Here is a 25238-nt window from a genome sequence, read left to right on the forward strand (position 1 = left end):
CATGTGTGTCTTTAGCAAAAATAATGGTAACCAATTCTCGCTATTCGCAATAAGGCGCCGCCAGCGGATTTGCGATGTAATCGTGATGTATCATGGGAAAATCGTGATGTATTTCGACATCAAGTCCAGCGCCAATCTGAATATTACCATGCTATTACATAGGAACACGTGACAATATTTTTAGTTTGTCAATATACGGTATTACGCCATAGAGAAAAAATTAATTGTGCACATTTCAAATCACATAATTAAGTATTATTGAGTATCGATTCGCATGTAACACCTTTATTTTGACAAACTAAAAAATATTGTCACGTGTTCCTATGTAATAGCATGGTAATATTCAGTATTATGCTGGACTTGGATGTCGACCTTTTCCCATGATACATCACATTGATTACATCGCAAACGCTGGCGGCGCCTTATTGCGAATAGCGAGAATTGGAGAAGGCTTGCTATTTGGTGATGTTCTAGAGGGTCCAAACAAACTACCCAAAGTGTTTAATATTGGTTAGGATGGCATCTGAATGCCTACTTTTCCCAGATTGTTTCTACTGATTTCTCTATTATAGATTTATACAGTAAGAAATAGCAAAAAAGTAGGGATTTTGTGAAAATCTACTGCCTGGGCAAAACATGCTCCGATATTACTGATATTTCAGCACGATATGTACCCCAGTAAAATTCTCCGAGAGTTCCAAGTCGATCCGAGAAAAAAGTGTTTTTGACCCACCTAATACACACACATGCTATCTACTGATGATAGCACTTTACCCACATATCCTATCTACTGATGATAGCACTATACACACATGCTACCTACTGATGATAACACTATACACATACATGCTATCTTCTGATGATAACACTATACACACATGCTATCTACTGATGATAACACTATACACACACATGCTATCTACTGATGATAACACTATACACACACATGCTATCTACTAATGATAACACTATACACACACATGCTATCTACTAATGATAACACTATACCCACACATGCTATCTACTGATGATAACACTATACACACACATGCTATCTACTGATGATAGCACTATACCCACACACGCTATCTACTGATAACACTATACCACACATGCTATCTACTGATGATAGCACTATACCCACACATGCTATCTACTGATGATAGCACTATACACACACATGCTATCTACTGATGATAACACTATACCACACATGCTATCTACTGATGATAGCACTATACACACACACCCCATCTACTGATGATAGCACTATACACACACATGCTATCTACTGATGATAGCACTATACCCACACATGATATCTTCTGATGATAGCACTATACCCACACATGATATCTTCTGATGATAGCACTATACCCACACATGATATCAACTGATGATATCACTATACCTATATGCTGTCAACTGATATCACTATACCTACACATGATATCTACTGATATCACTCTACCTACATAATAGTGACATCACTATACTCACACATGCTATCTACTGATAACACTCTACCTACATATGCTATCTACCGATGAAAACACTACATGCTATCTACTGATGATAGCACTATACCCACACATGCTATCTACTGATGATAGCACTATACCCACATGATAATAAATGACCCATCCTAATAAAACTTCCCTTTAATTTGCCAATTCGTCGGCTGTATAGTGTAGCGAGGTGATACACCACTATGACATAATTATGTTTTTCATTTTGCCAATATTTCTTAGTTTGTTTACTATTATTAATGTGTATGAAAAGTGGTGTATGGTCGATACGCCACTATTGAAAACACAAAATTTCACTTTGTAAGGATACGCCAAGTTTAATTAATTAATTATTAATTAATTAGCTAATTTTGGCTGCTGTCTGTGATGGTTTCCATCTTAACCATGATCTTAGTTCGCACGTATGTATAACACAAAAGCATTATCGCGCGATCATTGAGGATCAACACGCTAGCAAGTACATGCATTTTCCAGCATGAAGAATCTTACTGTGTATAGGGGATAACATTACAATGATAACAAATTCACATCAAATGATACATGTTGAATTGATAATTATATATTTAATCAAAAATGCAAGTCAATTTGTTTTTGTTATATCATAATACATAAAATCGTACATTTACACATGCATATATAATCACATATTCCTTGAGTTAGCACCAGTTAAAATATTGAAACAAAAACATTCTTAGGCTAAAAATAAGTTATTTCCCTGCAGAGTATGCACATTTCGTTTTTCTTGGGATATTTTAGTGTATTTGTTTATTTTATTTATTTATTTATTTATTCATGTGAGAAATATGATCCAGAAAGAACAAAACAAATGGAAGATAAGTTTTCAGCTCAGACCAATCAGTGACACCAGTACTAGATCAAACAGTCAGAGAAGCTATATTATATAGGCCATCTTAATTTAATAGTTAATCTCAAAGCCCCCCCCTCCACGTGCATAAGTAAAATCGCCCACTTTTTGCATGTTATTCAGTTTTTTCTGCTGTTTTTTTCCAAATTCACCAAACGTAAATCTCAATCAAATTTATCGTCTTGACCACAGTGAAACCTCCTTGAGAGATGAAAAGGTGGTCTATTCTTGTCAACAAGTTCTTCCCACAGATTAAAAAAAATCAAAGTAAAAAAAAAACCTCTAAAAACGATGCATTTCGCATTAGGTTTTTAACTTGGGAAGGGCTTTGAGACAAACTATTAAATTAAAATGGCCTTAGGGTGAACTTGACATAAAATACATTATATACCTCATCTAAAGATTCCCGCCATCTGATTGGTTAAAAGAGCGGGCATAGTTTTGACTATGCCCGCAAAAGTAACTATTCCCCGGGCATAGTTCTGCGTGTGCGTTGTTCCCAGCGTAAAATGATATTACGCACATGTTAATATTTTTGCGCGCTATAATTACGCGGAAATCGCATATTGTAAACTGTGCCGTTTCGCATTGATACTATTAATTTCACTTCCCAAAATCGATGCTTTTACCCAAACAGATGACAAGGATCTTAAGATTTGGTATATAAAACAATTATTGACTGCTTTTTATTCGGGGCATGGTTAAAATTATAGGCCCGCAGTGATCTCAAATCCATGACTATGCCCCGAGGTGTACATAGTCAAGGTTTTGAGATCACCTTGGGCCTATAATTTTAACCATGCCCCTCATAGCAGTCAATATTTGTATAATAATAATACATAGGCCTAATTATTGACACCACTGAAACATTTTGAACTAAGAGATCAACATGATCAATGGCCTTATTTTATCACTGAGAAACCTTTGTGTTGATCTCTAATGTTATTGTTTATATAACTATTACTACATACACTGTTATTTTACTGAGGGTTGTCATGGAAACACAAGATTATAAATTATAATTATGAGCAACTGTGAATGAATCTGTGTCACAATTCACAAATAAACTTATAGAAATTTAAAAAACACATTTCTTTCATTACATTCATGCAGATTTATATATTTTTTATTAAAATTAAAATACTGAAAATTAATTTCACAGCTTGCTTTGCTATATTGCATCTGTTACTTATAGGGGAGAGCGGGGAGTGTTCGCCCTATTTTTTTCTGACCAGCCTAGCGATGTCAATTTTAAGGTTAGGGATGACCTGATTAGCCCATGTGAAAGCCCTATGTCTTACCTATATCGCCACAATCCCAAAACTATAGGCCTTACAATAGCAACAGGATAGAGCAAACAAAAAGTTTTGCAAAGTGGCGAACTTGCCCCATATTGGGGCAGGTTCGCCCATATGGTGGGGTAAGTTCACCCTAATCACAAAAAAGGTTTAAACATTGCATAACAATAACATATTCAATGCAAACATTTAGCAAGAGTATACAGGGCATTCATTCTCTTCTGGGGAGTCACTAAATTTGTTGCAGGGGTCGGGTCAGGGTAAAATGTAGGGGTCCAAAGTGAGCTTAAGCGTATCATGTTTACAACTTCGGGGAGAAATGGATTAGGACATAAGCGGTGGTATGAATAATACTGATACCACATAAATTTAAAAAACATGTTTTTCAGTAGTTTTACCTTGTTTAATGGTTTAATTATCAATATTTTACATAATACGCGGATGAGGCAGGTCCGCCCTCCAGTTTGGGGGTAAGTCCGCCCGGGGAAGATATAGGGCGAACATGCCCCATCCTCAAAAAGGCGAACTAGCCCCTTGTGCACATTTTTGTATTTTCTTCAGGGTATGCAAAACACAAATCGAATAAGGAGTTTATAACTGCATTAAATCTTTGACAAATCCCATATGTTCCCAATACAGATTTCCATTAAAACCATCTGTATTTATGTATCAATGATAATACAACATTATGAATGCAAGAAAAATTACGTTTTGGTGTAATTTTTTTGTTTTGGCTGCAGTTCGATGAACACGTCCCTATATGTCGCGTAGCTAATATGAGAAGTTTATAATGACCTATGTCACCTAATTTTGCCATCACCAAATTCCCTGATAGCCGTAGTGCTGAGAAACAAGGGGTGGGCGAACCTGCCCCTAGGGTGAACACTCCCCGCTCTCCCCTACTGTATTGTTTGTAACAAATGCCTCCCTCTGATAAACGCCCCCTCCAATTTTCAATGAAAAAATGACAAAAATGCAAATTTTCAATACCATTACCATTGAGTTAGCTTACAACTTGAATCAGTTATGTTAGTGATAATCGCTAAATTGCATGAACTTGTTGTGACTGAATCTTCCATCCAGTTCATTGCTTAATTATGGTAGAATTTCACTACTTTCAACAGATTCTTGTTTGATGATGCACATACGGATGTAATTTCCATGCGGTTCTGTGGGTGCCGCCATCTTGAATGTGAACCCGGAAATCAGTGATTCTCCTGAAGTTCGCCGCTGTTTTTGAAGCTTTTTTACTGAAAATTCACTTCTAATAAATGCTCCGCTTTTGGAAAAATGCACATAGGCGTAGATCCCGGGGGGATGGGGGGGATTTATCCCCCCCAATATTTTGCCAGGGGGGGATGCTCCATACAATCATCCCCCAATGTTGACGCCTGAATATAGGTTTCTGACCAAATTTATCTCATATTTGCCCATTTTAGCCCCAAAAGTGCAAATTTTCGCGCGCTTTGCGCGCATTTATTCCAATTTTGCACCATATTTCATCAGTTTAGCTTCAAAATAGCAAAATTTTTCGCGCGCTTAGCGCGCATTTGTAAAATCAACTTATTCTGTCGCCAAAAGGTGCTGGATTCACTATTCTTCAAGAATTTTTTCAACACCATCCCCCCAATGTCAAAAGGAAATCTACGCCACTGAAAATGCAAGGCTCCCTGGGGGTTTATTACAAACGATACGGTAGGCACATTTCAAAATAACTACTGTAAAATTAATGGGCATATATCATTCACCAGCAATGTACTAAAACACAGGCAGACATCTAATGGCCCAGGTTGGGGGCTCAGGCTGGTATCATTATATGAGCAGGTTGTGATATATAAAGGTACATGGGAAATTATCATGCATGAAGTGTCATACTGGGTGAAGCCGAAGGCTTAACCAAGTATGACACTGAGGGCATGATAATTTCCTGTACCGTACCAACACTGAACCTAATAACAAATTTATCATACCACTAATTCATTCTAAATGTTGAAATAATCAAGTTATCAAGTTTTTAAACATTTTAATTGTTGCAAAAAAGGAAAAAACATTACAAAATTTGGATGACTGTTCCGCATATTATGTATCGCGTGCATTTTACGCACCCGCTATATGCTATTTCCTTTATACGCGTATCTCTCCATATACGTATATCGTTTATGGAAAATATGCACTCACTGACTAGATATGAAAATATATCTGGTTAGCGGTGTTTTTATGTTTCCCTCAGTGGTATGATAAAGGTACATCCCTGCATATCACACACATACTCTAGATTGCAGCAAATTGTTACAAGAGCACCACTGGTGCTGTAGCTCATTTGTTATGGGTTATGGTCAGGAATACCATGCATAGCTATGTATAGCCATGCATAGCTATGTATAGCCATGCATAGCTATGTATAGCCATGCATAGCTATGTATAGCCATGCATAGTTATGTATAGCCATGCATAGCTATGTATAGCCATGCATAGTTATGTATAGCCATGCATAGCTATGGATAGCTATGTATAGCCATGGATAGCTATGTATGGCCATGTATAGCCATATGTAACCATGTCATAGCCATGTATAGCCATGTATAGCCATGTATAGCTATGTATACAGGGCTGCTAACTTTGAAAAACACATTTCAGTATTCTCAAACCTCCAAATCACCATAGTGCTGTGATCAAGCAGAAATCAGCATTTTGAAAATATACTTACGGTTCTCAAGATATTTCTTTATTCAAGGCATTTATTTATTTGTACCTTTTGCTTGTCGAGTATCCTTTGATTTTATTTTGTTTAATATGCACCATCGGATAGATGAGTGCCACTGATGTAAAAGCAATTTCCAAATAAAAACTTGAAACTTAAAAACTACAACAATTTCATGGTAAATGCCATGCATAGCTATGTATAGCCATGCATAGTTATGTATAGCCATGCATAGCTATGTATAGCCATGCATAGCTATGTATAGCCATGTATAGCTATGTATAGCCATGCATAGCCATGTATAGCCATGGATAGATATGTATGGCTATGTATAGCCATGCATAGCTATGTATAGCCATATGTAACCATGTCATAGCCATGTATAGCCATGTATAGCCATGTATAGCCATGTATAGCCATGTATAGCCATGTATAGCCATGTATAGCTATGTATACAGGGCTGCCAACTTTGAAAAACACATTTCAGTATTCCCAAACCTCAAAATCACCATCAGCATTTTGACAATATACTTACGGTTCTCAAGATATTTATTTATTCAAGGCATTTATTTATTTGTACCTTTTGCTTGTCAAGTATCCTTTGATTTTATTTTGTTTAATACAGTTTTGTTTGTATATTTAATGCCTTGGATGCACCATCGGATAGATGAGTGCCACCGATGTAAAAGCAATTTCCAAATAAAAACTTAAAACTAGCCATGTATAGCTATGTATACAGGGCTGCCAACTTTGAAAAACACATTTCAGTATTCTCAAACCTCATTGCTCCATTTTTTCAAATATTTTTACTCGATGACCCTTTTTTAAAAATCTTATACTCAATTACCCCCTTTTTTCAAAATATTATACCCAATGACACCCTTTTTTTATTTTGTTTGTACCCAATGACACCCCTTTTTTAAATGACGCTTTGTACCTGATAGGCCCCTACTTCGTGACGCCGGTAGGCACATACCCGTCACTTCTAAAGTGTGTCCCTCCCCCCGGGACTATATTATAATAGATAGTGGCCAGCACATTTATAAAGGACTGATTACTCACTACAATCTTCACTCTTAAACTGTGTTTTTCTGAATGTGCTGATCATGTTGATTGCTAGTTGGAAACTCCTGCGAAGCTATGGACATGGCATCTTACCTACTAGGCTACTCCATTCTATAACAGTCTGCCCAGTGCCTTGTGTTCAATCATTTTGTTGAATGTAATTTTATGAATCAAATAAAAAAGATAGAAAGTGACTTCACATAAGTTATGTGTCATTTTATTTATAATAAAGAAGTTATTAAATTAATAAAGTAAGACAATTTATTTATCTATAAGTGCATGTCAAATGGGGTACATTGTTCAATACTATAGGCCTACATGAATAAATTATGCCCATATTATAACTAGGCCTAAAAAACGACACAGGATATGATAGATAACTACTTTCATATCAATAGGGTCCATATGATCACAGATTGTTGAGAATCTGTGATATGATGAAGATTTTGATTCTATAGATCTATAGATCTGTTATCAACATGATATCATGCTGTTCAGTGGTCAAGGCGTAAGGACCCCGGTCAAGGACACTGATATGACATCATAGGTGATGTAATTTTCTTCTGCTGACCATATGATGCTGTATATTAACTATTATTGTTACATTTAGGCCTATACCTAGAACTTTTTAAAGTCATAATTAGTTCAAACATAACTTTGGTAATACTCGCTCGTTTTCATTCGTTGAAACGGCAAAACATACTTACTTTTCCTTACAAATCGAATACCAACAATTTTAAAACATTCCACCTCAGAGAGGGGTTGTCATGGTCCCATATACTGATATACAAGGAACAGAAAAAGTGCTACTCACCTTGAGTAAATGTTTACATAACTAATTGGGTTTAGTAACTGGTCAAGATGTGTGATAAATGAGTGAGATTTTGTTCATAGTGGGGTTGCCAACCAACAATTTGGTAGCCCAAATTGGGAGAATTTGAGACACTATTTGCTCATGGCTCGTGCACAGAAGTAAGGGCCTATACACAGCATCGAGCCCAATTGGTGCTTTATTGACTTACAGAATGTAAGGCAAAGCAACACCCGGAAGCAACACTGAAAAGCAAACATCTCTTTTACAAAATCGCCAGATCAAGGAGTTTGTACAGTGTTTGTAATATGAAAAGCACCACAAACAGTCTGCATAGGAGACTATTCCATGAAATGTGGTAAACATTTTCGTAACAAAATACTCCAAAAATGACACTTTCCGTCCGAATTTTCCTAGCTAAATAAGTAACAATCATGAACAATCATGCAAAGATCGCTCCCTCAGGCCAAAAAAAAAAGAAGGTTCGTCTCAAAGCTGACGCGCGCGGTTGTAAAATCCCACGATTTGACAAAAGACAAATGCGGAAATTTTTTTATTTCAAAAAAAAAAAAATTTTATAGTTTTTTCCAGAAAAAAATCGGCGAGAGTCAGACTTTTTTCTCAAAATTTTCTCGCCGTGATTCTAAACCATCTATCTCGCTTTTTAAGAAAGTTTCCAAGCAGTGCACTTACTATAAAAATGTTGCTTTATGTAAAATGCAGTTCCAATATCGCCAAAGTGCAGAATTCAACAGCATTGCAAGCACATGGATGAGTGTAAAAACTCAATAAAACTGACATTTCATTTCAAATGAGTTCAAGTTTAGGCCAAATATCATTATATTAATCGAATTAGTGGAATATTTTGACTATAAAACATAATTCATGGTCAAATTTTTGTCACTTTTCTTCGACTCACGCCGGGCCGGCAGTTCAGTGAGTTGTTCACAAATTACATGACAATCTAAACTGACCTAATCTGATCAACAGAGGGCCAGGTAGGCAATATATATATATATTTATTTTTTTTTATTATTATTTTCGTATTTTCGGGGCCTACAAAATACCATGAAAAAAAGTCGGGAATAAAAAAAAAAAAAAAAAAAAATCGCATTTCGCATTTGTTTTAAATTTCTCGTCAGCTTTGAGACAAACCTTTCTTTTTTTTTGGCCTCAAATTACTAGCTCCATTGCTCAAACGATGTAGCAAGAGAAAGTAAAAAACATAGACAAATTTAGACTACGGCTATAGTTCATTTGCTGGCGCAAATGAGCTAATAAAATTTACAATTATTGTAGTAATATTTACAAAGATATTTACACTGATTCAATACAAAGGTAAAACATCACTCATTATAATTTGGTTCACCTCAAGTTTGGGAGTGACTACAATGCTTTTTCGCGGATGTGCCGTAAGCGTGCCCACAACCGCCCCTGGATGCGTGCACCCCCACTTAGTGCATTAAATTTTACGTGCACAATTTGATATTGCGGCGAGTGAAATACGCACATATGTCAATATCAAACTTGAGGTGAACCGAATTGTAAGTTGAATTGCAGACGTGAAAGATATTTGATAAAATAGTAATAGTACAGCTGCAATGCTTCCAAACTGGGGGCCAATGTGCACTTTGTGATAAAAGCATGAGAGTTTCCACACATGAAGTACAAGGTCCAAAGTTTATTTTAAGGTGAGGCCATTTTAGATTTGACCCCTGGTCACCGCTAGATGTCAATCACAAATGCTCACACAGGAGTAAAAATTTGCTCCAATTAATCTTGTTGTCCAATCTTTGAGGTAAAATGTCACATTTTTGGTTGTAGAGAGGTACAAATTTCAATATATTACAATAATCTTTGTTTTGCATTGGGCTATTCAGTTAAAATCCACCCCCCTATAGAAGACATGACCTTAATCTTCCACACAGGGAGTGTGAATTTCAAATGGGGTTACCTGAATGGGTGACTTAATTTGAAACCTACACCCCCTGTATGAGAGATTAGGTAATGTCTTCCATAGGAAGTGTATAATTTCAAATAGAATTGACTAGTTCTAATCCAAATAATATTGTTTATGCTGATATGAAAGAACAATTTTGAAAAGTTTATAACTATAAAACTTGTGTGGTGACTTGTTTCCCATTTGTGGGCACAATCAGACAAACAAAATGTTTTTGTAACAATGGTTGTTGAGGCCAGAAACCGTTTAAATGTCAAGCTACATAAAGCATTTCAATAACATTTTTAAAACATGTTAAAAGTTGACAAAAGTCAATGTATAACATTTTGCAATAACATTTCACATTTAAATATTTAGATATAATTTGATGAAATGTTTTCAAACATCTTTTTATCTTGTACCACAACAGAACACAACGCTAAAAGTTATTTAAACTTTTATAACTTTTTGACAAGTTTTAAAATACATTAGAAAAATATTTAGTGTTTCCTGTGAGGTCACCTACATGCTAGTACATGTAGTGCAAATTAATTAAAAAATTCAAATTCAAAATGTACAGATAAGCATATTTTATGTATATAAAACATTATTAAATGATGTAAGTTTAGAAAACAATTGGGCTATACAGTTGAAGTCCATAACCCCTATGGAAGACATGACCTTAATTTTCCACACAGGGAGGGTAAATTTCAAATGGGGAAAATGGGTCCATTTGAAATCTACGCTACCTGTGTGGGAGATTTAAAGTCATGTCTCCCATAGGTGGGTATGGATTTCAACTGTATAGCCCATTCATGCATTAGGAAGACATTGGAAACATTAGAAAAAGTTCAAGATTTGTCTTACATTGAAAAATTCATTGAACTTGGAAGGTGTTTTTAATACAGAAAAGTGATCTCTATAAAAATCACATATGAAAAACACAATTTTAAGTTCAAATCTAAATATACCTTTACAATATACTACAATATAATCTCTTTGTTTTACATTTATTCAATGTATTATTTGGGTTAAATTTCAGTACATTTTTAAAATAAGTTTCTGTTATACAGAATGGCAGAAATGATCTATAGAAACAATTCAATTATTGCATAAAAACATTCATTGCATCATGGGAACATGATGCTATATTAATATATGGCTTCTGGTATGACCAAAATTAACACTGTTAATTATCTGAGACATGAACAATGTAAGAAAATACAAAAATCAATGAAATATAATAATAGAAAGATTTTAATAAACTTAAAGGCCCATTCAGTGATTTGCTCATCCGGACAATCGTAAAAATCATCAAAATTCAGATTTTGGTACCTTTGTCATTGTCATAAATACGAGGGGGTATCCAAAAGTTTTTGACATCACACAGAAGCGAAGGAGCTATATCGATGAAATTTTGTCAATGTAATTACTGGTCCTTATGTACATTATGGTCCAAAAATGGTCTCATAAGTATGTTTACTTTTTTACAGGTGGCGCTAGATGGGCAGTAGGCGCATAACCTGTAAAATGGTGAAAATTGAGGCACGCATAGCGTGATTAAGTTCCTGCATTTGAAGGGTTAGGCCTACAATGCTCAGAAAATCTATGATGAAATGAAAGCTATCTATGGTGATGATTGCCCATCATATGGCACTGTTGCTTTTTGAAAAAGGAATTTCCAAACTGGCCACATGTCCCTCACAGATGAGCCAAGAAGTGGACGTCCATCACTTTCGGATGATGCAGCCACAGTGAAGAAATTCAAGAAAGTGGAGAATCTTATCATGAAAAGGTTATCGCCTACTGCCCATCTAGCGCCACCTGTAAAGAAAGTAAACATACTTATGAGACCATTTTTTTTCTTTAATGTACATAAGGACCAGTAATTACACCGACAAAATTTCATCGATATAGCTCCTTCGCTTCTGGGTGATGTCAAAAACTTTTGGATACCCCCTCGTATGTAAACATAGCCTGCTATTGGTTCAGCCGAAAGCCGTGTATTTAAGACAAAAACAAGGAATCTACATGAATCTGTTATTTAGATACTGACAGTATGTAAATTAGCTACATGTATTCGAATGGGGTTTCAACTTCGTTAATACTGCTGTTTTCTTTGTGTTTTGCCAAATTTTTCATTTCAAAAATACCAAATGACAATTTGAATGACTTATCCTTCACTTTTAAGCAATTTATAAACAATTTAAATTTTTTTTACACTTTCGCTGGGATCACTGAATGGGTCTTTAATGGGAAACAGTGGAAGAATTAACATTACTTTGGGTCACTGGTGGATCTACAGTAGTCAGGGGGCCAATTTAAGAAAAAAATGGCAGCGAAGCAGCCATGGTGTTGCGCTTGCATGATGCAGGTGGATGTCGTGAGGTCTTAAGGTGGGATGTGCCCCCTGAGAAGTGAGAAACTTCTGCAAAATGAAGTCCCAATTGAAGCCATTTGGTGGACCATTTTGGCACTATTATTGTGTAAAATTTTAGATTGAAAAAGCCAAAAATTTGTGAAATGACGGTCCAATTGAAGCCATTCGTGGTCAAGTTTTCACTGTTATTGTATAAATTATTGCTCTAAACATAAAGTTGCGCGATACAGGGGGTGTCTGAGGAGGATGTGCCCCCTCAGAAGTGAGAAACTTTTGCAAAATGAAGACATAATTGAAGCCATTGGGTGGATCATTTTGGCAGTTTTATTGTGTACAATTTTAGTTTGAAAAATCCGAAAATTTGCAAAATGGCAGGCCAATTAACACCACCTTTTTCATTGTTATTGTATAAGGTCCTGTGTCACAACCTGGGGTACCTTTGTGTTACATAGTAAAAAAATGAAATGGTTCAAACATTTTACCTACACATCTCATTTGAAGTGGTTCATCCTTCTGAGCATTTTGACACCTTTTTTATGGAAATCGGTTAAAAAATGAGAGAGTGCGGGCAAAAAAAATCACAAAGTAGGGAGGATGTAACCCCACCTCTTTTTTCCACATTTACAATCATTCTGAGCAAGTATTGGTCTTTTAAATGAACTTTTGTATTTATTCACTTGGTTTAGATGTCTGGGAGTTCATTTAGACATTTTTTACTAGATTCAAATTTTTAAAGGGGTTTTAAATCAAATTTACAATATGAATCCCTCCCCTAATCCTCCTCCCCTAATCCTCAGCCACCCTTGGCACATTTCATGCCAAACGTCATAAGAAAATAATTGAAAAATATTTTAAAACAGGATAAAAACATGAGTAATATAGAATAAATTAGCCTCAATTTAAGACCTAATTGAATCTTCTAAGTGAAGGAATACTCAAGAGACAGTGTTTTGAAATCCAAACTGGACATCAAAATGTAACAAAGCCACCTTTTTTGTGTACCCCAGTATATGGCACAGGATCATAAATGATTGCTTTAAACACAAAGTGCTGGGTATCCAATACAGAAGTGAAAACGGTCAGTTGTTCATCCATATGCAGGGGGTGTCTGAGGGATGTTTGGAAATTTTGCAAAATGAAGGTCTAATTGAAGCCATTTGGTGCATCATTTTTACACTATTTATATATCATTGCTTTAAACAAACAAAAACAGGGCCTGAATTCAATTTGCAAAATTTTTGCCTGAATCTCAATTAATGTCCTGAGTGAATCAAATCATGTCACTTATTAAGTATTAAGTGGCACTTTTATTCTGTAGATGTCAACAGCATTTTTACCAAATATACCTTCCCTCTCCTCTGCAGTGGTACAGTCCATAAGGCACTCCATCAGTAGCTGGAAGATATCAGTATATGTGGCACCTACCATTTTGAAAACGGGGAAATCGCTACCAAACATGCACCTCTTAGCACCAAAGTTTTTTACAAAATGCTGTAAAATAAAAAGTGTGAATTATTGGTTTAGAAGTTCTTTAAATAATAAAAAAAATAGTTGTCAACAAATATCCAATAAATAATATAAACATGCTGCGACTGGATATTCAAAATCCCAAGCCCAAGCCTGATTGGACTGCATAATTTTCTCAAATTCTAGAAGCTGCATTATGGATATATATCAGCATTATCCTGTAATTAATTATTTTTATCCCTAAATCTACCACACCTTAAAAACCATACACAAGGACTTCCCCCGGAAAGGGCTGGGGCTTTGTAACACACAGGCCACAGCACATCCTGGCCAGTTGTCGTGAGTGGGGAGCAGCGGAACCATTTTTTTGGCAGAAGTGGTTTCATATTGATTGAATTTTTCAAGCATCAGTGATTTTTCAGGTCATAACTAAATGTTAGCCTTTCCAAAATACAAACAAAATATCCAGGGACAAAAAGTCTGCCCACTCATAGAACAGAGTTTCTTTTTCTTTTTTTGTTGCCTAGCTTCCTACAGCTTACCTCTATGTATGGTTTGATATCAGCTGCTGTCCAATTAGGGCCTGCTTCATTTACTAATCCAGATCTATAATGGAAAATATTGAATATGATGCAACTCATTTAACTCACATCATAAAATCAGATCATAAAATTATTCAGTGCAAAATTGCATTTGAAAAAAAAAGTTGCTGTCTATTTATAGAATTATTGAGATCAAACCTGCCCAGCATATTCAATTTACCAGCTGGATTATTTTGAATAATACCTTTCACTCAAAAACTCACTGCCTTTCATAGAAATATCACCACAGATGACTTTCATAATGACCAGTGGTGACATACTGAATTTGTGAATATCTGTCAAAAAGGCAGTGGTGAGATAACAGATAGAGTTGGAGGTGAAATTTTGGAGTACATTTTAGTATAATATATAAAGACAGAGATAAAAAGACTAAATCGCGTCAGGGCAAAGGTGCGCCATGATTAGGTGCCGACCTGCACAGTACAGTATTTTCTGTCTATTTGTCAGGATTTTAGTCGTGAACTAGTCTTTTTATCTCTGTCTTTCATTATAGTACCTGTCTAAGGGTGTGATGGCTGAAATTATCACAAGTTTAAGATGGATTGTTCCATTCCACAAGACAGAACAGCCAGCGGAATGGAACAATACATTTTTCACCAATTGATTATATTTTGACCATTACACAAATTTAACATGGTTGATATTTATTTTATATCACTCATTTTACATAATTTCAATAACTTTTCAAGAATATTTTTAAACATAGCACCAAATCTGTTGTGGCTTAACTCATTTTATCTCAATTTACCTGTAACTTAAAGCCATAATGTGGGATTTGCATAAAGAATAGATTCCTATTTAAATGCTAGTTTTCACTGATCACATTATCCCCTTTAAATTCGAGCAAAACAAATGAGGTAAAACGAAGAAAATTGCGATTTTATTCCAGCGCCTACAATGTGTGTATTAGCTCTCAGATCGTATTATATGTAATACTGCACTGAACATTGCGCTGGATGTGTGTACACATAAGCTGACATCCACGGGACATGTTAGCAAGCACTCAATCCGCGAACTCTGAATAAAACCGGGTATCTCCGGTTTTAACATAGAAACTTAAATTTGACTGTTATTAAAGCACTTCAAGCTTAGTCTTTTACATGATATTTTAGTACACCACTGGGCATTATAATTGTGCTAAAAGTAGAAATCCAAGAAAATTGAGGGCGTCGCTGTGAAGCAAATCACACATTATGGCTTTAATCAGGGAGTCCATGTGGTAGCACATGCGAAAATCAGAGCAGTCTTCCATGTATGTATATGGTAAAATATTGAATGGTATTTAACCACTAAACTGTCTATAATAATTAATATGTGTATGAGTGATACAATCGATAGGCTTACTAGTTGTTCAAAAATTGGTCACTTTTAAACCTATAGTAATACAAGCAACTTGACATCACAGATTCATACTACTCCCTTGTATGTGTTATATAACTGTTTATGCAATTATTTTGCCAATGATATTAGGCTGTTTAGCAGAAAGGAAATTAGCAACTATTCTATTCTTGACAAACAAAACCAACAGCTATCAAAAATTAGTATTATAATCAATTGCAGTTAACCTTTGACGAGCACGTATTTTAAGCATACATCGGGTCTCTGATTGGCTGCTGAGGCGATCTGCTGTTGCCAAGTGGAAATTCATGAATGAACTGTGCGCTGTACGCATTGTTAGCTCCTAATTTGCAACATCACGGTAGTCGCGCTCGTCAAAGTTTTGCTGTAAAATAGTATATAAAGTAGATCGAGTACACAAATAAGCCTATTACTTACAGTTTACAGTAAACATTTGGATGTTTTGCAGCTTCAACAATTCCTTCTTTCCATCCTTCCATGATCTGATCTTTCATGTATGGTTTAGAGATGTGGTTTATTATAAACCTTAGGTTGGGAAACTTTGGTGCAATCTCAGCAGCCCAATGTAGGGAAGGTGGTCTGAAAATGAGTAAGAAGAGTTGTACTATATTCAACTCTTCTTTCACAAGGATATGGTGAATGATTAAAACAAGATGGTTTTCTGGAGCATATTTTAGAAGAGTACAGTTAATAATAGTTATTACAAATGAATCAAAAAGCTCTTGTGGCCAACTGTATAAATATGTGTCTGAAAGAATCAGGATGGAGATCTTCTTCTTTTGATTAAGTCGGTAATTAAGGTGCACAATGTGCATATCACACCACCTGAAATGACCTGGTGACTCGGCGTGAAGATTTAGTGACTTGAAATGCTTTGTTGCGTTGACTTTGAAGGCTTCCACTGTCTTAGAGTTAATTACATAAGCTGGCATTTTGTTCCATTCAGCTATTGTCTTAGGGAAGAAGGAGTTCTTGAACACATCTTTCTTGGCCCTGTGCTCAACAAATTTCTGTTGATGGCCCCTAGTATTTCTAGTATTCAACTTGAGATGAGATGTTGGAGAGATGGCTACAAGGTTGTTGTGTATTTTGTAGAGCATGGTCAATCTCTTGATTTGTTGTAGGGGAATGAAACTTAGAATGCAGAATTCACAAATCAATGTGCTAGTCGCCAAACACAAGTAGCCTATTGCAGTGCACAGTAATGCCCCGAAGGGCAAGATTTTTTCCACCCCAATTCTGGCATTCTCTGAATAATACCAATTCCACCCAACCTGTGCCGAAAAATCTGGAACAAGCCCATCTGATCTGAATTTCTGTTAACCTCACCCTGATCTGTTCTAGCTTTTCCAAATCTGATCTGAAGTTTCAAATCGGATCCGATCAATGTTAAATGTAAACTAAGAATGACCTACATGTATGCAATCACCCATATTCAGAATAATTATGGATTTGTAAATTATACCAAATGCACTTGCACTCAGCTGAAGTGAAATTTTACTGTGAATAAAGAAATTACTGAATACAACACCGTTGTTGTGGGATACTTCCGGCAATACTCAGCATGAGAGGATATGCATAATTCAGCTCCTGTATAAATGTATTTTTTTCCTGATCCCGACTCAAACCAAAAGAAAGAACCCGGTCCGTTTCAACTTGGTGAGAACTCACCCTGATCCGGCCTAACCCGATGATATATGCCCAGATCCACCCCATCTGTAAATTTTGAACAATTTTCAATCCGATCCCCATTCGGTCTGGGGTTATTCCAGGGAGTGAAGCCCCTGGAAGCTCTAAACATTAAATAACATGTAAAAGCAGAAATAAGTGCCAAAATTTGACTCGTACTGTGACATGAAATTCAATCAAATAAAACATGACAGTAGGTACATCTAGCAAACACAAAAATACTTATAAAACTTTATAAGCATGTTATAAACATGTTTTGGTTTTGGGTAAAATGTTTTCAAAAATATCAGGCAATATAAAGATTAAGAAAAACTAAAAACACTATAACAACATTTTGAAAATGTTGTCAAAATTTTATTGAAAATATTTTTGGCCAACATTTTTGCAAAATATTTTGTGAACACCTAAATAACATTATGTTACAATGTTTTGCAGCAAGTTTACAAAACTGCTTTTGAATGTTTTTAAAATGTTTTAATCCCATTTATATACATTTAATTTCCTGGGTAGATGCTGATGACATTTACACATTTGAGATGCCAACATGATGCCTAATTGAACTGGTATAGTGCAACACAAACTGCAATTACTGGATAAGTAATAAAAAAGTAGAAAATATCCATAGATGTAAAATTGTGATTAAAATGGTTGATTGCAAATGTATTTTTTACTCAAAACAAGATTGTGTATCAATAATTGTATACCAGCTGGTTTCTATTCATGAACAGGTGTGACAGAGAGTTACATTACATGTCTCTTATATTTTTAACCCACTGACAATGAAACTGATTGAGACTTTCATCATCCAAGTACCATTTTACTTCAAACAAATATATTGTCCCTTGGAATTTCATAACACAGTAAACATATGTGCACTCTCTGCAAATGACTTAAATATAAAATAAGCACCCATACGCCTGTATACATAGAATACAGTAAAAGTGATGTACTCACCGAAGCAGAAGGTCATAGGTCAAATTGAGTTTTTCTAATGCCTTGAGTCCATTTTGCACATCCTCCCTTCCGATCCATTCACTATTTTCAAAGTCTAGAATATGACGAACGCCAAGGAACAGAGGATTCTGTGCAGCATTTTTTAGAATGCTCTCAACCTAAATAAATACAGAAAATAACAGTCATAGTATCATTGCATGCTTATCCTTGTTGGGCCTGCTGTCCTCTCACAAAATGGGTTATCTGATTCAAGGTTTATATGGAGTGATAGAGTATGTAAGACTGTTTATTACAGATTTTTAGAAAGTGTCACACAAAATTGGAGAAGTGTTCAGAGCCTTAGCCAAGAGGTGCGGGGGGGGGGGTTGCACCCCACCACCAAATTTGCAAAAGTATACAAAGAGTCCCAAAATTTAAGAATTTGTGAGCATAGTGAGCAAAAAAACCCCGGATTTTTAAAGCTTTTTTGGTCAAAAAAGGTCAGGAACGCAGGAACATTATGTGTTTATATGTCAATATAAATGTTACACACTAATGCACACTAAACAGCAGTTTACAATAATTGTATTAGATCCATTTTTGATCTACTGATCACACGGAATCCATGGTGGAGCTGTTTTCAGCATTATTATCACACTCGCGTAAAAATCCAATGGTGGCTAGCAAGGCGATGTCGACGCTGGAGGTCAGAAATTGGACTAGCAAGAGCAACCGTTGGCGGCGCATTGTATTGTGAAATGCGAGAATTAAAATCCTAAAATTGAATCTGTTTTATCATAATTATGCAATTTTGTCATATGCAGTTGTTTCACCAAATGTGCAATCATTTTTTAAGTATTTAATGTTTTTATTATATAAAGGACCCCAATGGAAATAAGCCCTTTTTAGGGCTTTCTTGGGCTATCCTTGGCATTGTATGTTGTTTTATAAATATGTTGTGTGATGTATTTTAATGCATTTTATGATGTTCTGATGTATCGTATATTGTTTTTTGAATTGCCAAATAAAATCTATCTATCTATCTAAAACTCTAAATAAAATTTGATTTATGAGATTTTGAATAATGTCATACTGGTCCATATTTGTGTGACAAACTAAAATCTTTAACAAAACATGTACCGTATTTGTGCCATTAACCGCCCATGCTCCTATAAGCGCACACCCAGCAACTTTACAACAAGCAATATGTGATATTATTAACCACCCATCCAGTACTGTCAAAATACTTCCTTTAATCTCTGACATGCGTTTCATATTTTTATACCTAAAATATCAACATGATCAGGAAATGGATGACTGCTTGTCTGCCTATATAGACCAATTTTTAATGTCAATCTGCAAATGGATTTCTTAATTGTACTTCAAAACATTATTGTAAAATGCACCCAACATGTCCAAGCCTACAATAAGAGATTATTCTGAATTATACTGACAGGGGGGCAAGTGATCCCCTAGCTAGAAATACCAGATCAAAATTCGCACATATTTGCTTTTTTTGCCTGGTATACCCCTGAATCATACATAGGCCCTAGTTGTGAGGCACAAATATAAATATATGTATGTACTAATAAGAAACTAAAATGTTTCAATTATTCAAGAAATGAAAAGTTAGAATATCTTTCTTAGATTTGGGAAAAGGTTAAAGAGCATCATGGACCTGGACCAGTGTCCAAAATAAGAAACATGATTACATTGGTATTTTTGATTTCTTGCATAGTGGGCACTCAATGAGCCCATAAAATGATAACAGTACATTCATAAATGTTACTCAAATGAATATGAAATCAATTATAACAATAGAACTTACTTTTGGTTCTGTCAAGTCAACCCATCCAACTACACCTACAATCCATTTGTTGGTCTTAGCCAAGTCAAACACCCATTCTATATTAAAAACAAGAAGAAGTGAAAGAAAAGGTGCATGTATATTAGAAGAAAGTCAATTAAAGATGCAATTTTTTTCCTTGCCCCGAGCCCAGGCCCAGGGATTGCCTCCCTCAAGGGGTGGGGGAATAATTTTGGTGTGTGTGGGCCAAATATCATAGGGCCCCCAATAATTTCAACCTCATATGGGCACATGCCCTCACAACATTTTAAATGTTTCAAAGCCTATACATTTTAACCCAGTGGTATAGTGCAAATTGATGTGGACCATGTGTTTTTAATAAAAGGCAGCCAGTGGGCACAGGTAGCTACAGGTCCGGCCAACGGTGGATAGCCTATGCCCTGAAATGCCTACAGTAAACATAGCAAACCAAGGTGTACTTGGCCCCCAACACAGATCTTTGAAATATATTAGGCCATTTGTGGCTTGACAAGCAATTATAAGAGAGACCCTGGTGTAGATACTGATATCTCTATCATGCCCCAGCTCTCTCACCCTTGGCCTTAAGAGAGCCCCTGGTATAGATACAGATATCTCTATCATGCCTCAGCTCTCTCACCCTTAGCCTTAAGAGAGCCCCTGGTGTAGATACAGATATCTCAAACATACCCCAGCTCTCTCACCCTTAGCCTAAAGCCAAGAATTTTCCGCGTTGCGGAAATTCCGCGAAAATCGCGGAATTCGGAGGTAAAGCGGAAAACGCATTTCTGAGAAAAAATAAAAAAATAATCAAAAATGACCTAGAAAAAGGAAAAAAATACAATTGAAAAGAAATAAATAAAATACTAAATGAAATGGGTCTTCAAAATTCATCAAAATAAAGTAAAATCCGTCATAAATTTACCGTACAACGCCCCATTACAGCCATGATACCCAATTACCCATCCCAACTTTGCAAATCGCAATGATCGTCACAAGATTCTTGTGAAATTTTATTATGTCAGAAATGTGCTAAAATTACAAAGCGGAATTTAGCATTTGTAAAGCAGAAAATTCTTGGCTTTACCTTAGCCTTAAGAGAGCCCCTGGTATAGATACAGATATCTCTATCATGCCCCAGCTCTCTCACCCTTGGCCTTAAGAGAGCCCCTGGTGTAGATACAGATACCTCTATCATGCCCCAGCTCTCTCACCCTTAGCCTTAAGAGAGCCCCTGGTATAGATCCAGATATCTCTATCATGCCCCAGCTCTCTCACCCTTGGCCTTAAGAGAGCCCCTGGTATAGATCCAGATATCTCTGTCATGCCCCAGCTCTCTCACCCTTGGCCTTAAGAGAGCCCCTGGTATGAGATACAGATATCTCTATCATGCCCCAGCTCTCTCACCCTTGGCCTTAAGAGAGCCCCTGGTGTAGATACAGATATCTCAATCATACCCCAGCTCTCTCACCCTTAGCCTTAAGAGAGCCCCTGGTATAGATACAGATATCTCTATCATGCCCCAGCTCTCTCACCCTTGGCCTTAAGAGAGCCCCTGGTATGGTATAGATACAGATATCTCTATCATGCCCCAGCTCTCTCACCCTTGGCCTTAAGAGAGCCCCTGGTGTAGATACAGATACCTCTATCATGTCCCAGCTCTCTCACCCTTAGCCTTAAGAGAGCCCCTGGTATAGATACAGATATCTCTATCATGCCCCAGCTCTCTCACCCTTGGCCTTAAGAGAGCCCCTGGTATAGATACAGATATCTCTATCATGCCCCAGCTCTCTCACCATTGGCCTTAAGAGAGCCCCTGGTATAGATCCAGATATCTCTATCATGCCCCAGCTCTCTCACCCTTGGCCTTAAGAGAGCCCCTGGTATAGATACAGATATCTCTATCATGCCCCAGCTCTCTCATCCTTAGCCTTAAGAGAGCCCCTGGTATAGATACAGATACCTCTATCATGCCCCAGCTCTCTCACCCTTGGCCTTAAGAGAGCCCCTGGTGTAGATACAGATATCTCTATCATGCCCCAGCTCTCTCACCCTTGGCCTTAAGAGAGCCCCTGGTGTAGATACAGATATCTCTATCATGCCCCAGCTCTCTCACCCTTGGCCTTAAGAGAGCCCCTGGTATAGATACAGATATCTCTATCATGCCCCAGCTCTCTCACCCTTGGCCTTAAGAGAGCCCCTGGTATAGATACAGATATCTATATCATGCCCCAGCTCTCTCACCCTTGGCCTTAAGAGAGCCCCTGGTATAGATACAGATATCTCTATCATGCCCCAGCTCTCTCACCCTTAGCCTTAAGAGAGCCCCTGGTATAGATACAGATACCTCTATCATGCCCCAGCTCTCTCACCCTTGGCCTTAAGAGAGCCCCTGGTATAGATACAGATATCTCTATCATGCCCCAGCTCTCTCACCCTTGGCCTTAAGAGAGCCCCTGGTGTAGATACAGATACCTCTATCATGCCCCAGCTCTCTCACCCTTAGCCTTAAGAGAGCCCCTGGTATAGATACAGATATCTCTATCATGCCCCAGCTCTCTCACCCTTGGCCTTAAGAGAGCCCCTGGTATAGATACAGATATCTCTATCATGCCCCAGCTCTCTCACCCTTGGCCTTAAGAGAGCCCCTGGTATAGATCCAGATATCGCTATCATGCCCCAGCTCTCTCACCCTTGGCCTTAAGAGAGCCCCTGGTGTAGATACAGATACCTCTATCATGCCCCAGCTCTCTCACCCTTGGCCTTAAGAGAGCCCCTGGTGTAGATACAGATATCTCTATCATGCCCCAGCTCTCTCACCCTTGGCCTTAAAAGAGAGCCCCTGGTGTAGATACAGATTTCTCTATCATGCCCCAGCTCTCTCACCCTTGGCCTTAAGAGAGCCCCTGGTGTAGATACAGATATCTCTATCATGCCCCAGCTCTCTCACCCTTGGCCTTAAGAGAGCCCCTGGTGTAGATACAGATATCTCTATCATGCCCCAGCTCTCTCACCCTTGGCCTTAAAAGAGAGCCCCTGGTGTAGATACAGATTTCTCTATCATGCCCCAGCTCTCTCACCCTTGGCCTTAAGAGAGCCCCTGGTATAGATACAGATATCTCTATCATGCCCCACGGCCGAGCTGATTTGGTAAAATGATCTAACTTGAAATTAAAATCGCTGTTTCGAGAAAAAGAGCCTTAAAGTTTGAACACTTGACGTTTTTCTTTTTGAATAAAATAAATTATTAAACAGATCTAATGTCTTAGAAAACATAAAAATCTCATTATTTGACGGCATGGTGGTGATTTTAGGATGTCACCAATGGAAAGAGCGCCCTCACATTACCCATGATATGGATTTATCTCAAAATGTTCAAATTTCAAGTTAGATCATTTTACCAAATCAGGGCCGCCCAGCTCTCTCACCCTTGGCCTTAAGAGAGCCCCTGGTATAGATACAGATACCTCTATCATGCCCCAGCTCTCTCACCCTTGGCCTTAAGAGAGCCCCTGGTATAGATACAGATATCTCTATCATGCCCCAGCTCTCTCACCCTTGGCCTTAACCTGCACCTCTGATCCTGAAGCCTTTCACTGAATTTGGTGAGTCTAATAATGTCATTGGCAATAGGGTCTCCTGCAAATAAAGTGATGTGTTCTTTGAACTAGCTTCCAGAGTAGAATAGCACCCTCTTGATCTGGTCGATGCAAATGCCCTATTAATGAGCAACATACTTGGCCAATCAGATATCATACAATTTGTATTTTCAAGCTGCCACTAATGACATCAGTGCAGCACCACAGGTGGCGGGGGGGGGGGGGGGAAAAACCCCTACCACTGAGCCCCACGGGTCACTGTAATACATGAAATTATGTGTAACTTGCAACTTAATGTCAGAATCAACTCCAATTTTGGAAATGAGCTTTTTTTGTGAATATCTATGGAACCATACCCTAAAAAGATGGTCCTAGAATCAAAAATTACTCAACCATTTTAACACATCAATAACAATCAATACCGTTTTCAGGATGATTCTTGTTGAGAACCTGCACAAAGATAGCATTCTTCACAGGTGTATCACGGACATCCAGAGCATACTCTGATGGGAATATATCCGGTAGATGGCCCTTCTTCTTCTGTTGGCCATGCATATGGAAACTGCTTCAGCTCCCAAAATCTGAAATCAATAGCAACATGAAATACAACATCAGTATTAATCTGTATATCCAACATTTAGGCCTACAAAAATGTATTTTTAAATTAAAATAATGTCTGGCAGAAAATATTTAACAATAACCAGTGAACAATGGGGAGTACAATCACTCAGTCACCAATACAGAGTAAATTTTCTTGAGTAAATTTACTGGACATGCGATCAATGCGTATCAATGTGAGAGTAACCTTCAGCATAATCCCTGGCGCCTGGCGCGTTGACATAGGCTATTCAAGTCTTAGACTACCCTGTAGTCCACTTGCCCATTGTGCATACTCTGAATATTGTATTTTAAAAGCTTAAAACTCTGATTTAATTAATGTGTGCACAATTGATAGATTTTCACATCTGATTTTTTCAGTCACCCTATTCCCTCTCTTTGTTAGCTTCCCAAGTAAACTACTGACTTTGCCTTGCGGTTAAGATTTTTAACACGGGACTCTATGGAGAGTTAGGCCAATTTCTGGCCTAACTAAAATTGGCCATGATGTAAAGCATCTTTAAATGGATCTGCCTTGTGATTGGTCGCCCATATCTCGCTATGTTTTAAATCTTCTGG

At 37.2% G+C, this 25238-nt stretch overlaps 2 protein-coding genes across 2 annotated transcripts in view; both read right to left on the minus strand.

Annotated features, from left to right (window-relative positions):
• The window catches only part of LOC140138100 (L-fucono-1,5-lactonase-like), a 60801-nt gene that overhangs the window by 33065 nt on the left and 2498 nt on the right, over positions 1–25238 (minus strand). The gene's annotated exons all lie outside the window — the stretch shown is intronic.
• On the minus strand, positions 13378–24636 carry LOC140138484 (L-fucono-1,5-lactonase-like). Its single transcript, XM_072160368.1, has 6 exons — positions 24485–24636; positions 20467–20543; positions 18660–18817; positions 16434–16595; positions 14598–14661; positions 13378–14079 (listed from the first exon to the last, which is right to left on the minus strand). The coding sequence occupies exons 1-6, from the start codon at positions 24615–24617 to the stop codon at positions 13876–13878; spliced, it is 798 nt and encodes a 265-aa protein (XP_072016469.1). The 5' UTR covers positions 24618–24636; the 3' UTR covers positions 13378–13875.

The sequence above is a fragment of the Amphiura filiformis genome, chromosome 17 (assembly GCF_039555335.1).
Source record: "Amphiura filiformis chromosome 17, Afil_fr2py, whole genome shotgun sequence".
Taxonomy (NCBI): domain Eukaryota; kingdom Metazoa; phylum Echinodermata; class Ophiuroidea; order Amphilepidida; family Amphiuridae; genus Amphiura; species Amphiura filiformis.

What these genes read in the sequence shown, in the direction of transcription:
- LOC140138484 (XM_072160368.1), bottom strand. Translation starts at nt 24,617, where the DNA reads ATGCATGGCCAACAGAAGAAGAAGGGCCATCTACCGGATATATTCCCA. An exon ending in CCAAATGTTTACTGTAAACT is followed by an intron (nt 14,662 to 16,433) that starts GTAAGTAATAGG and finishes TTTCCATTATAG; the next exon opens with ATCTGGATTAGTAAATGAAG. An exon ending in ATATCAAACCATACATAGAG is followed by an intron (nt 14,080 to 14,597) that starts GTAAGCTGTAGG and finishes TTTATTTTACAG; the next exon opens with CATTTTGTAAAAAACTTTGG.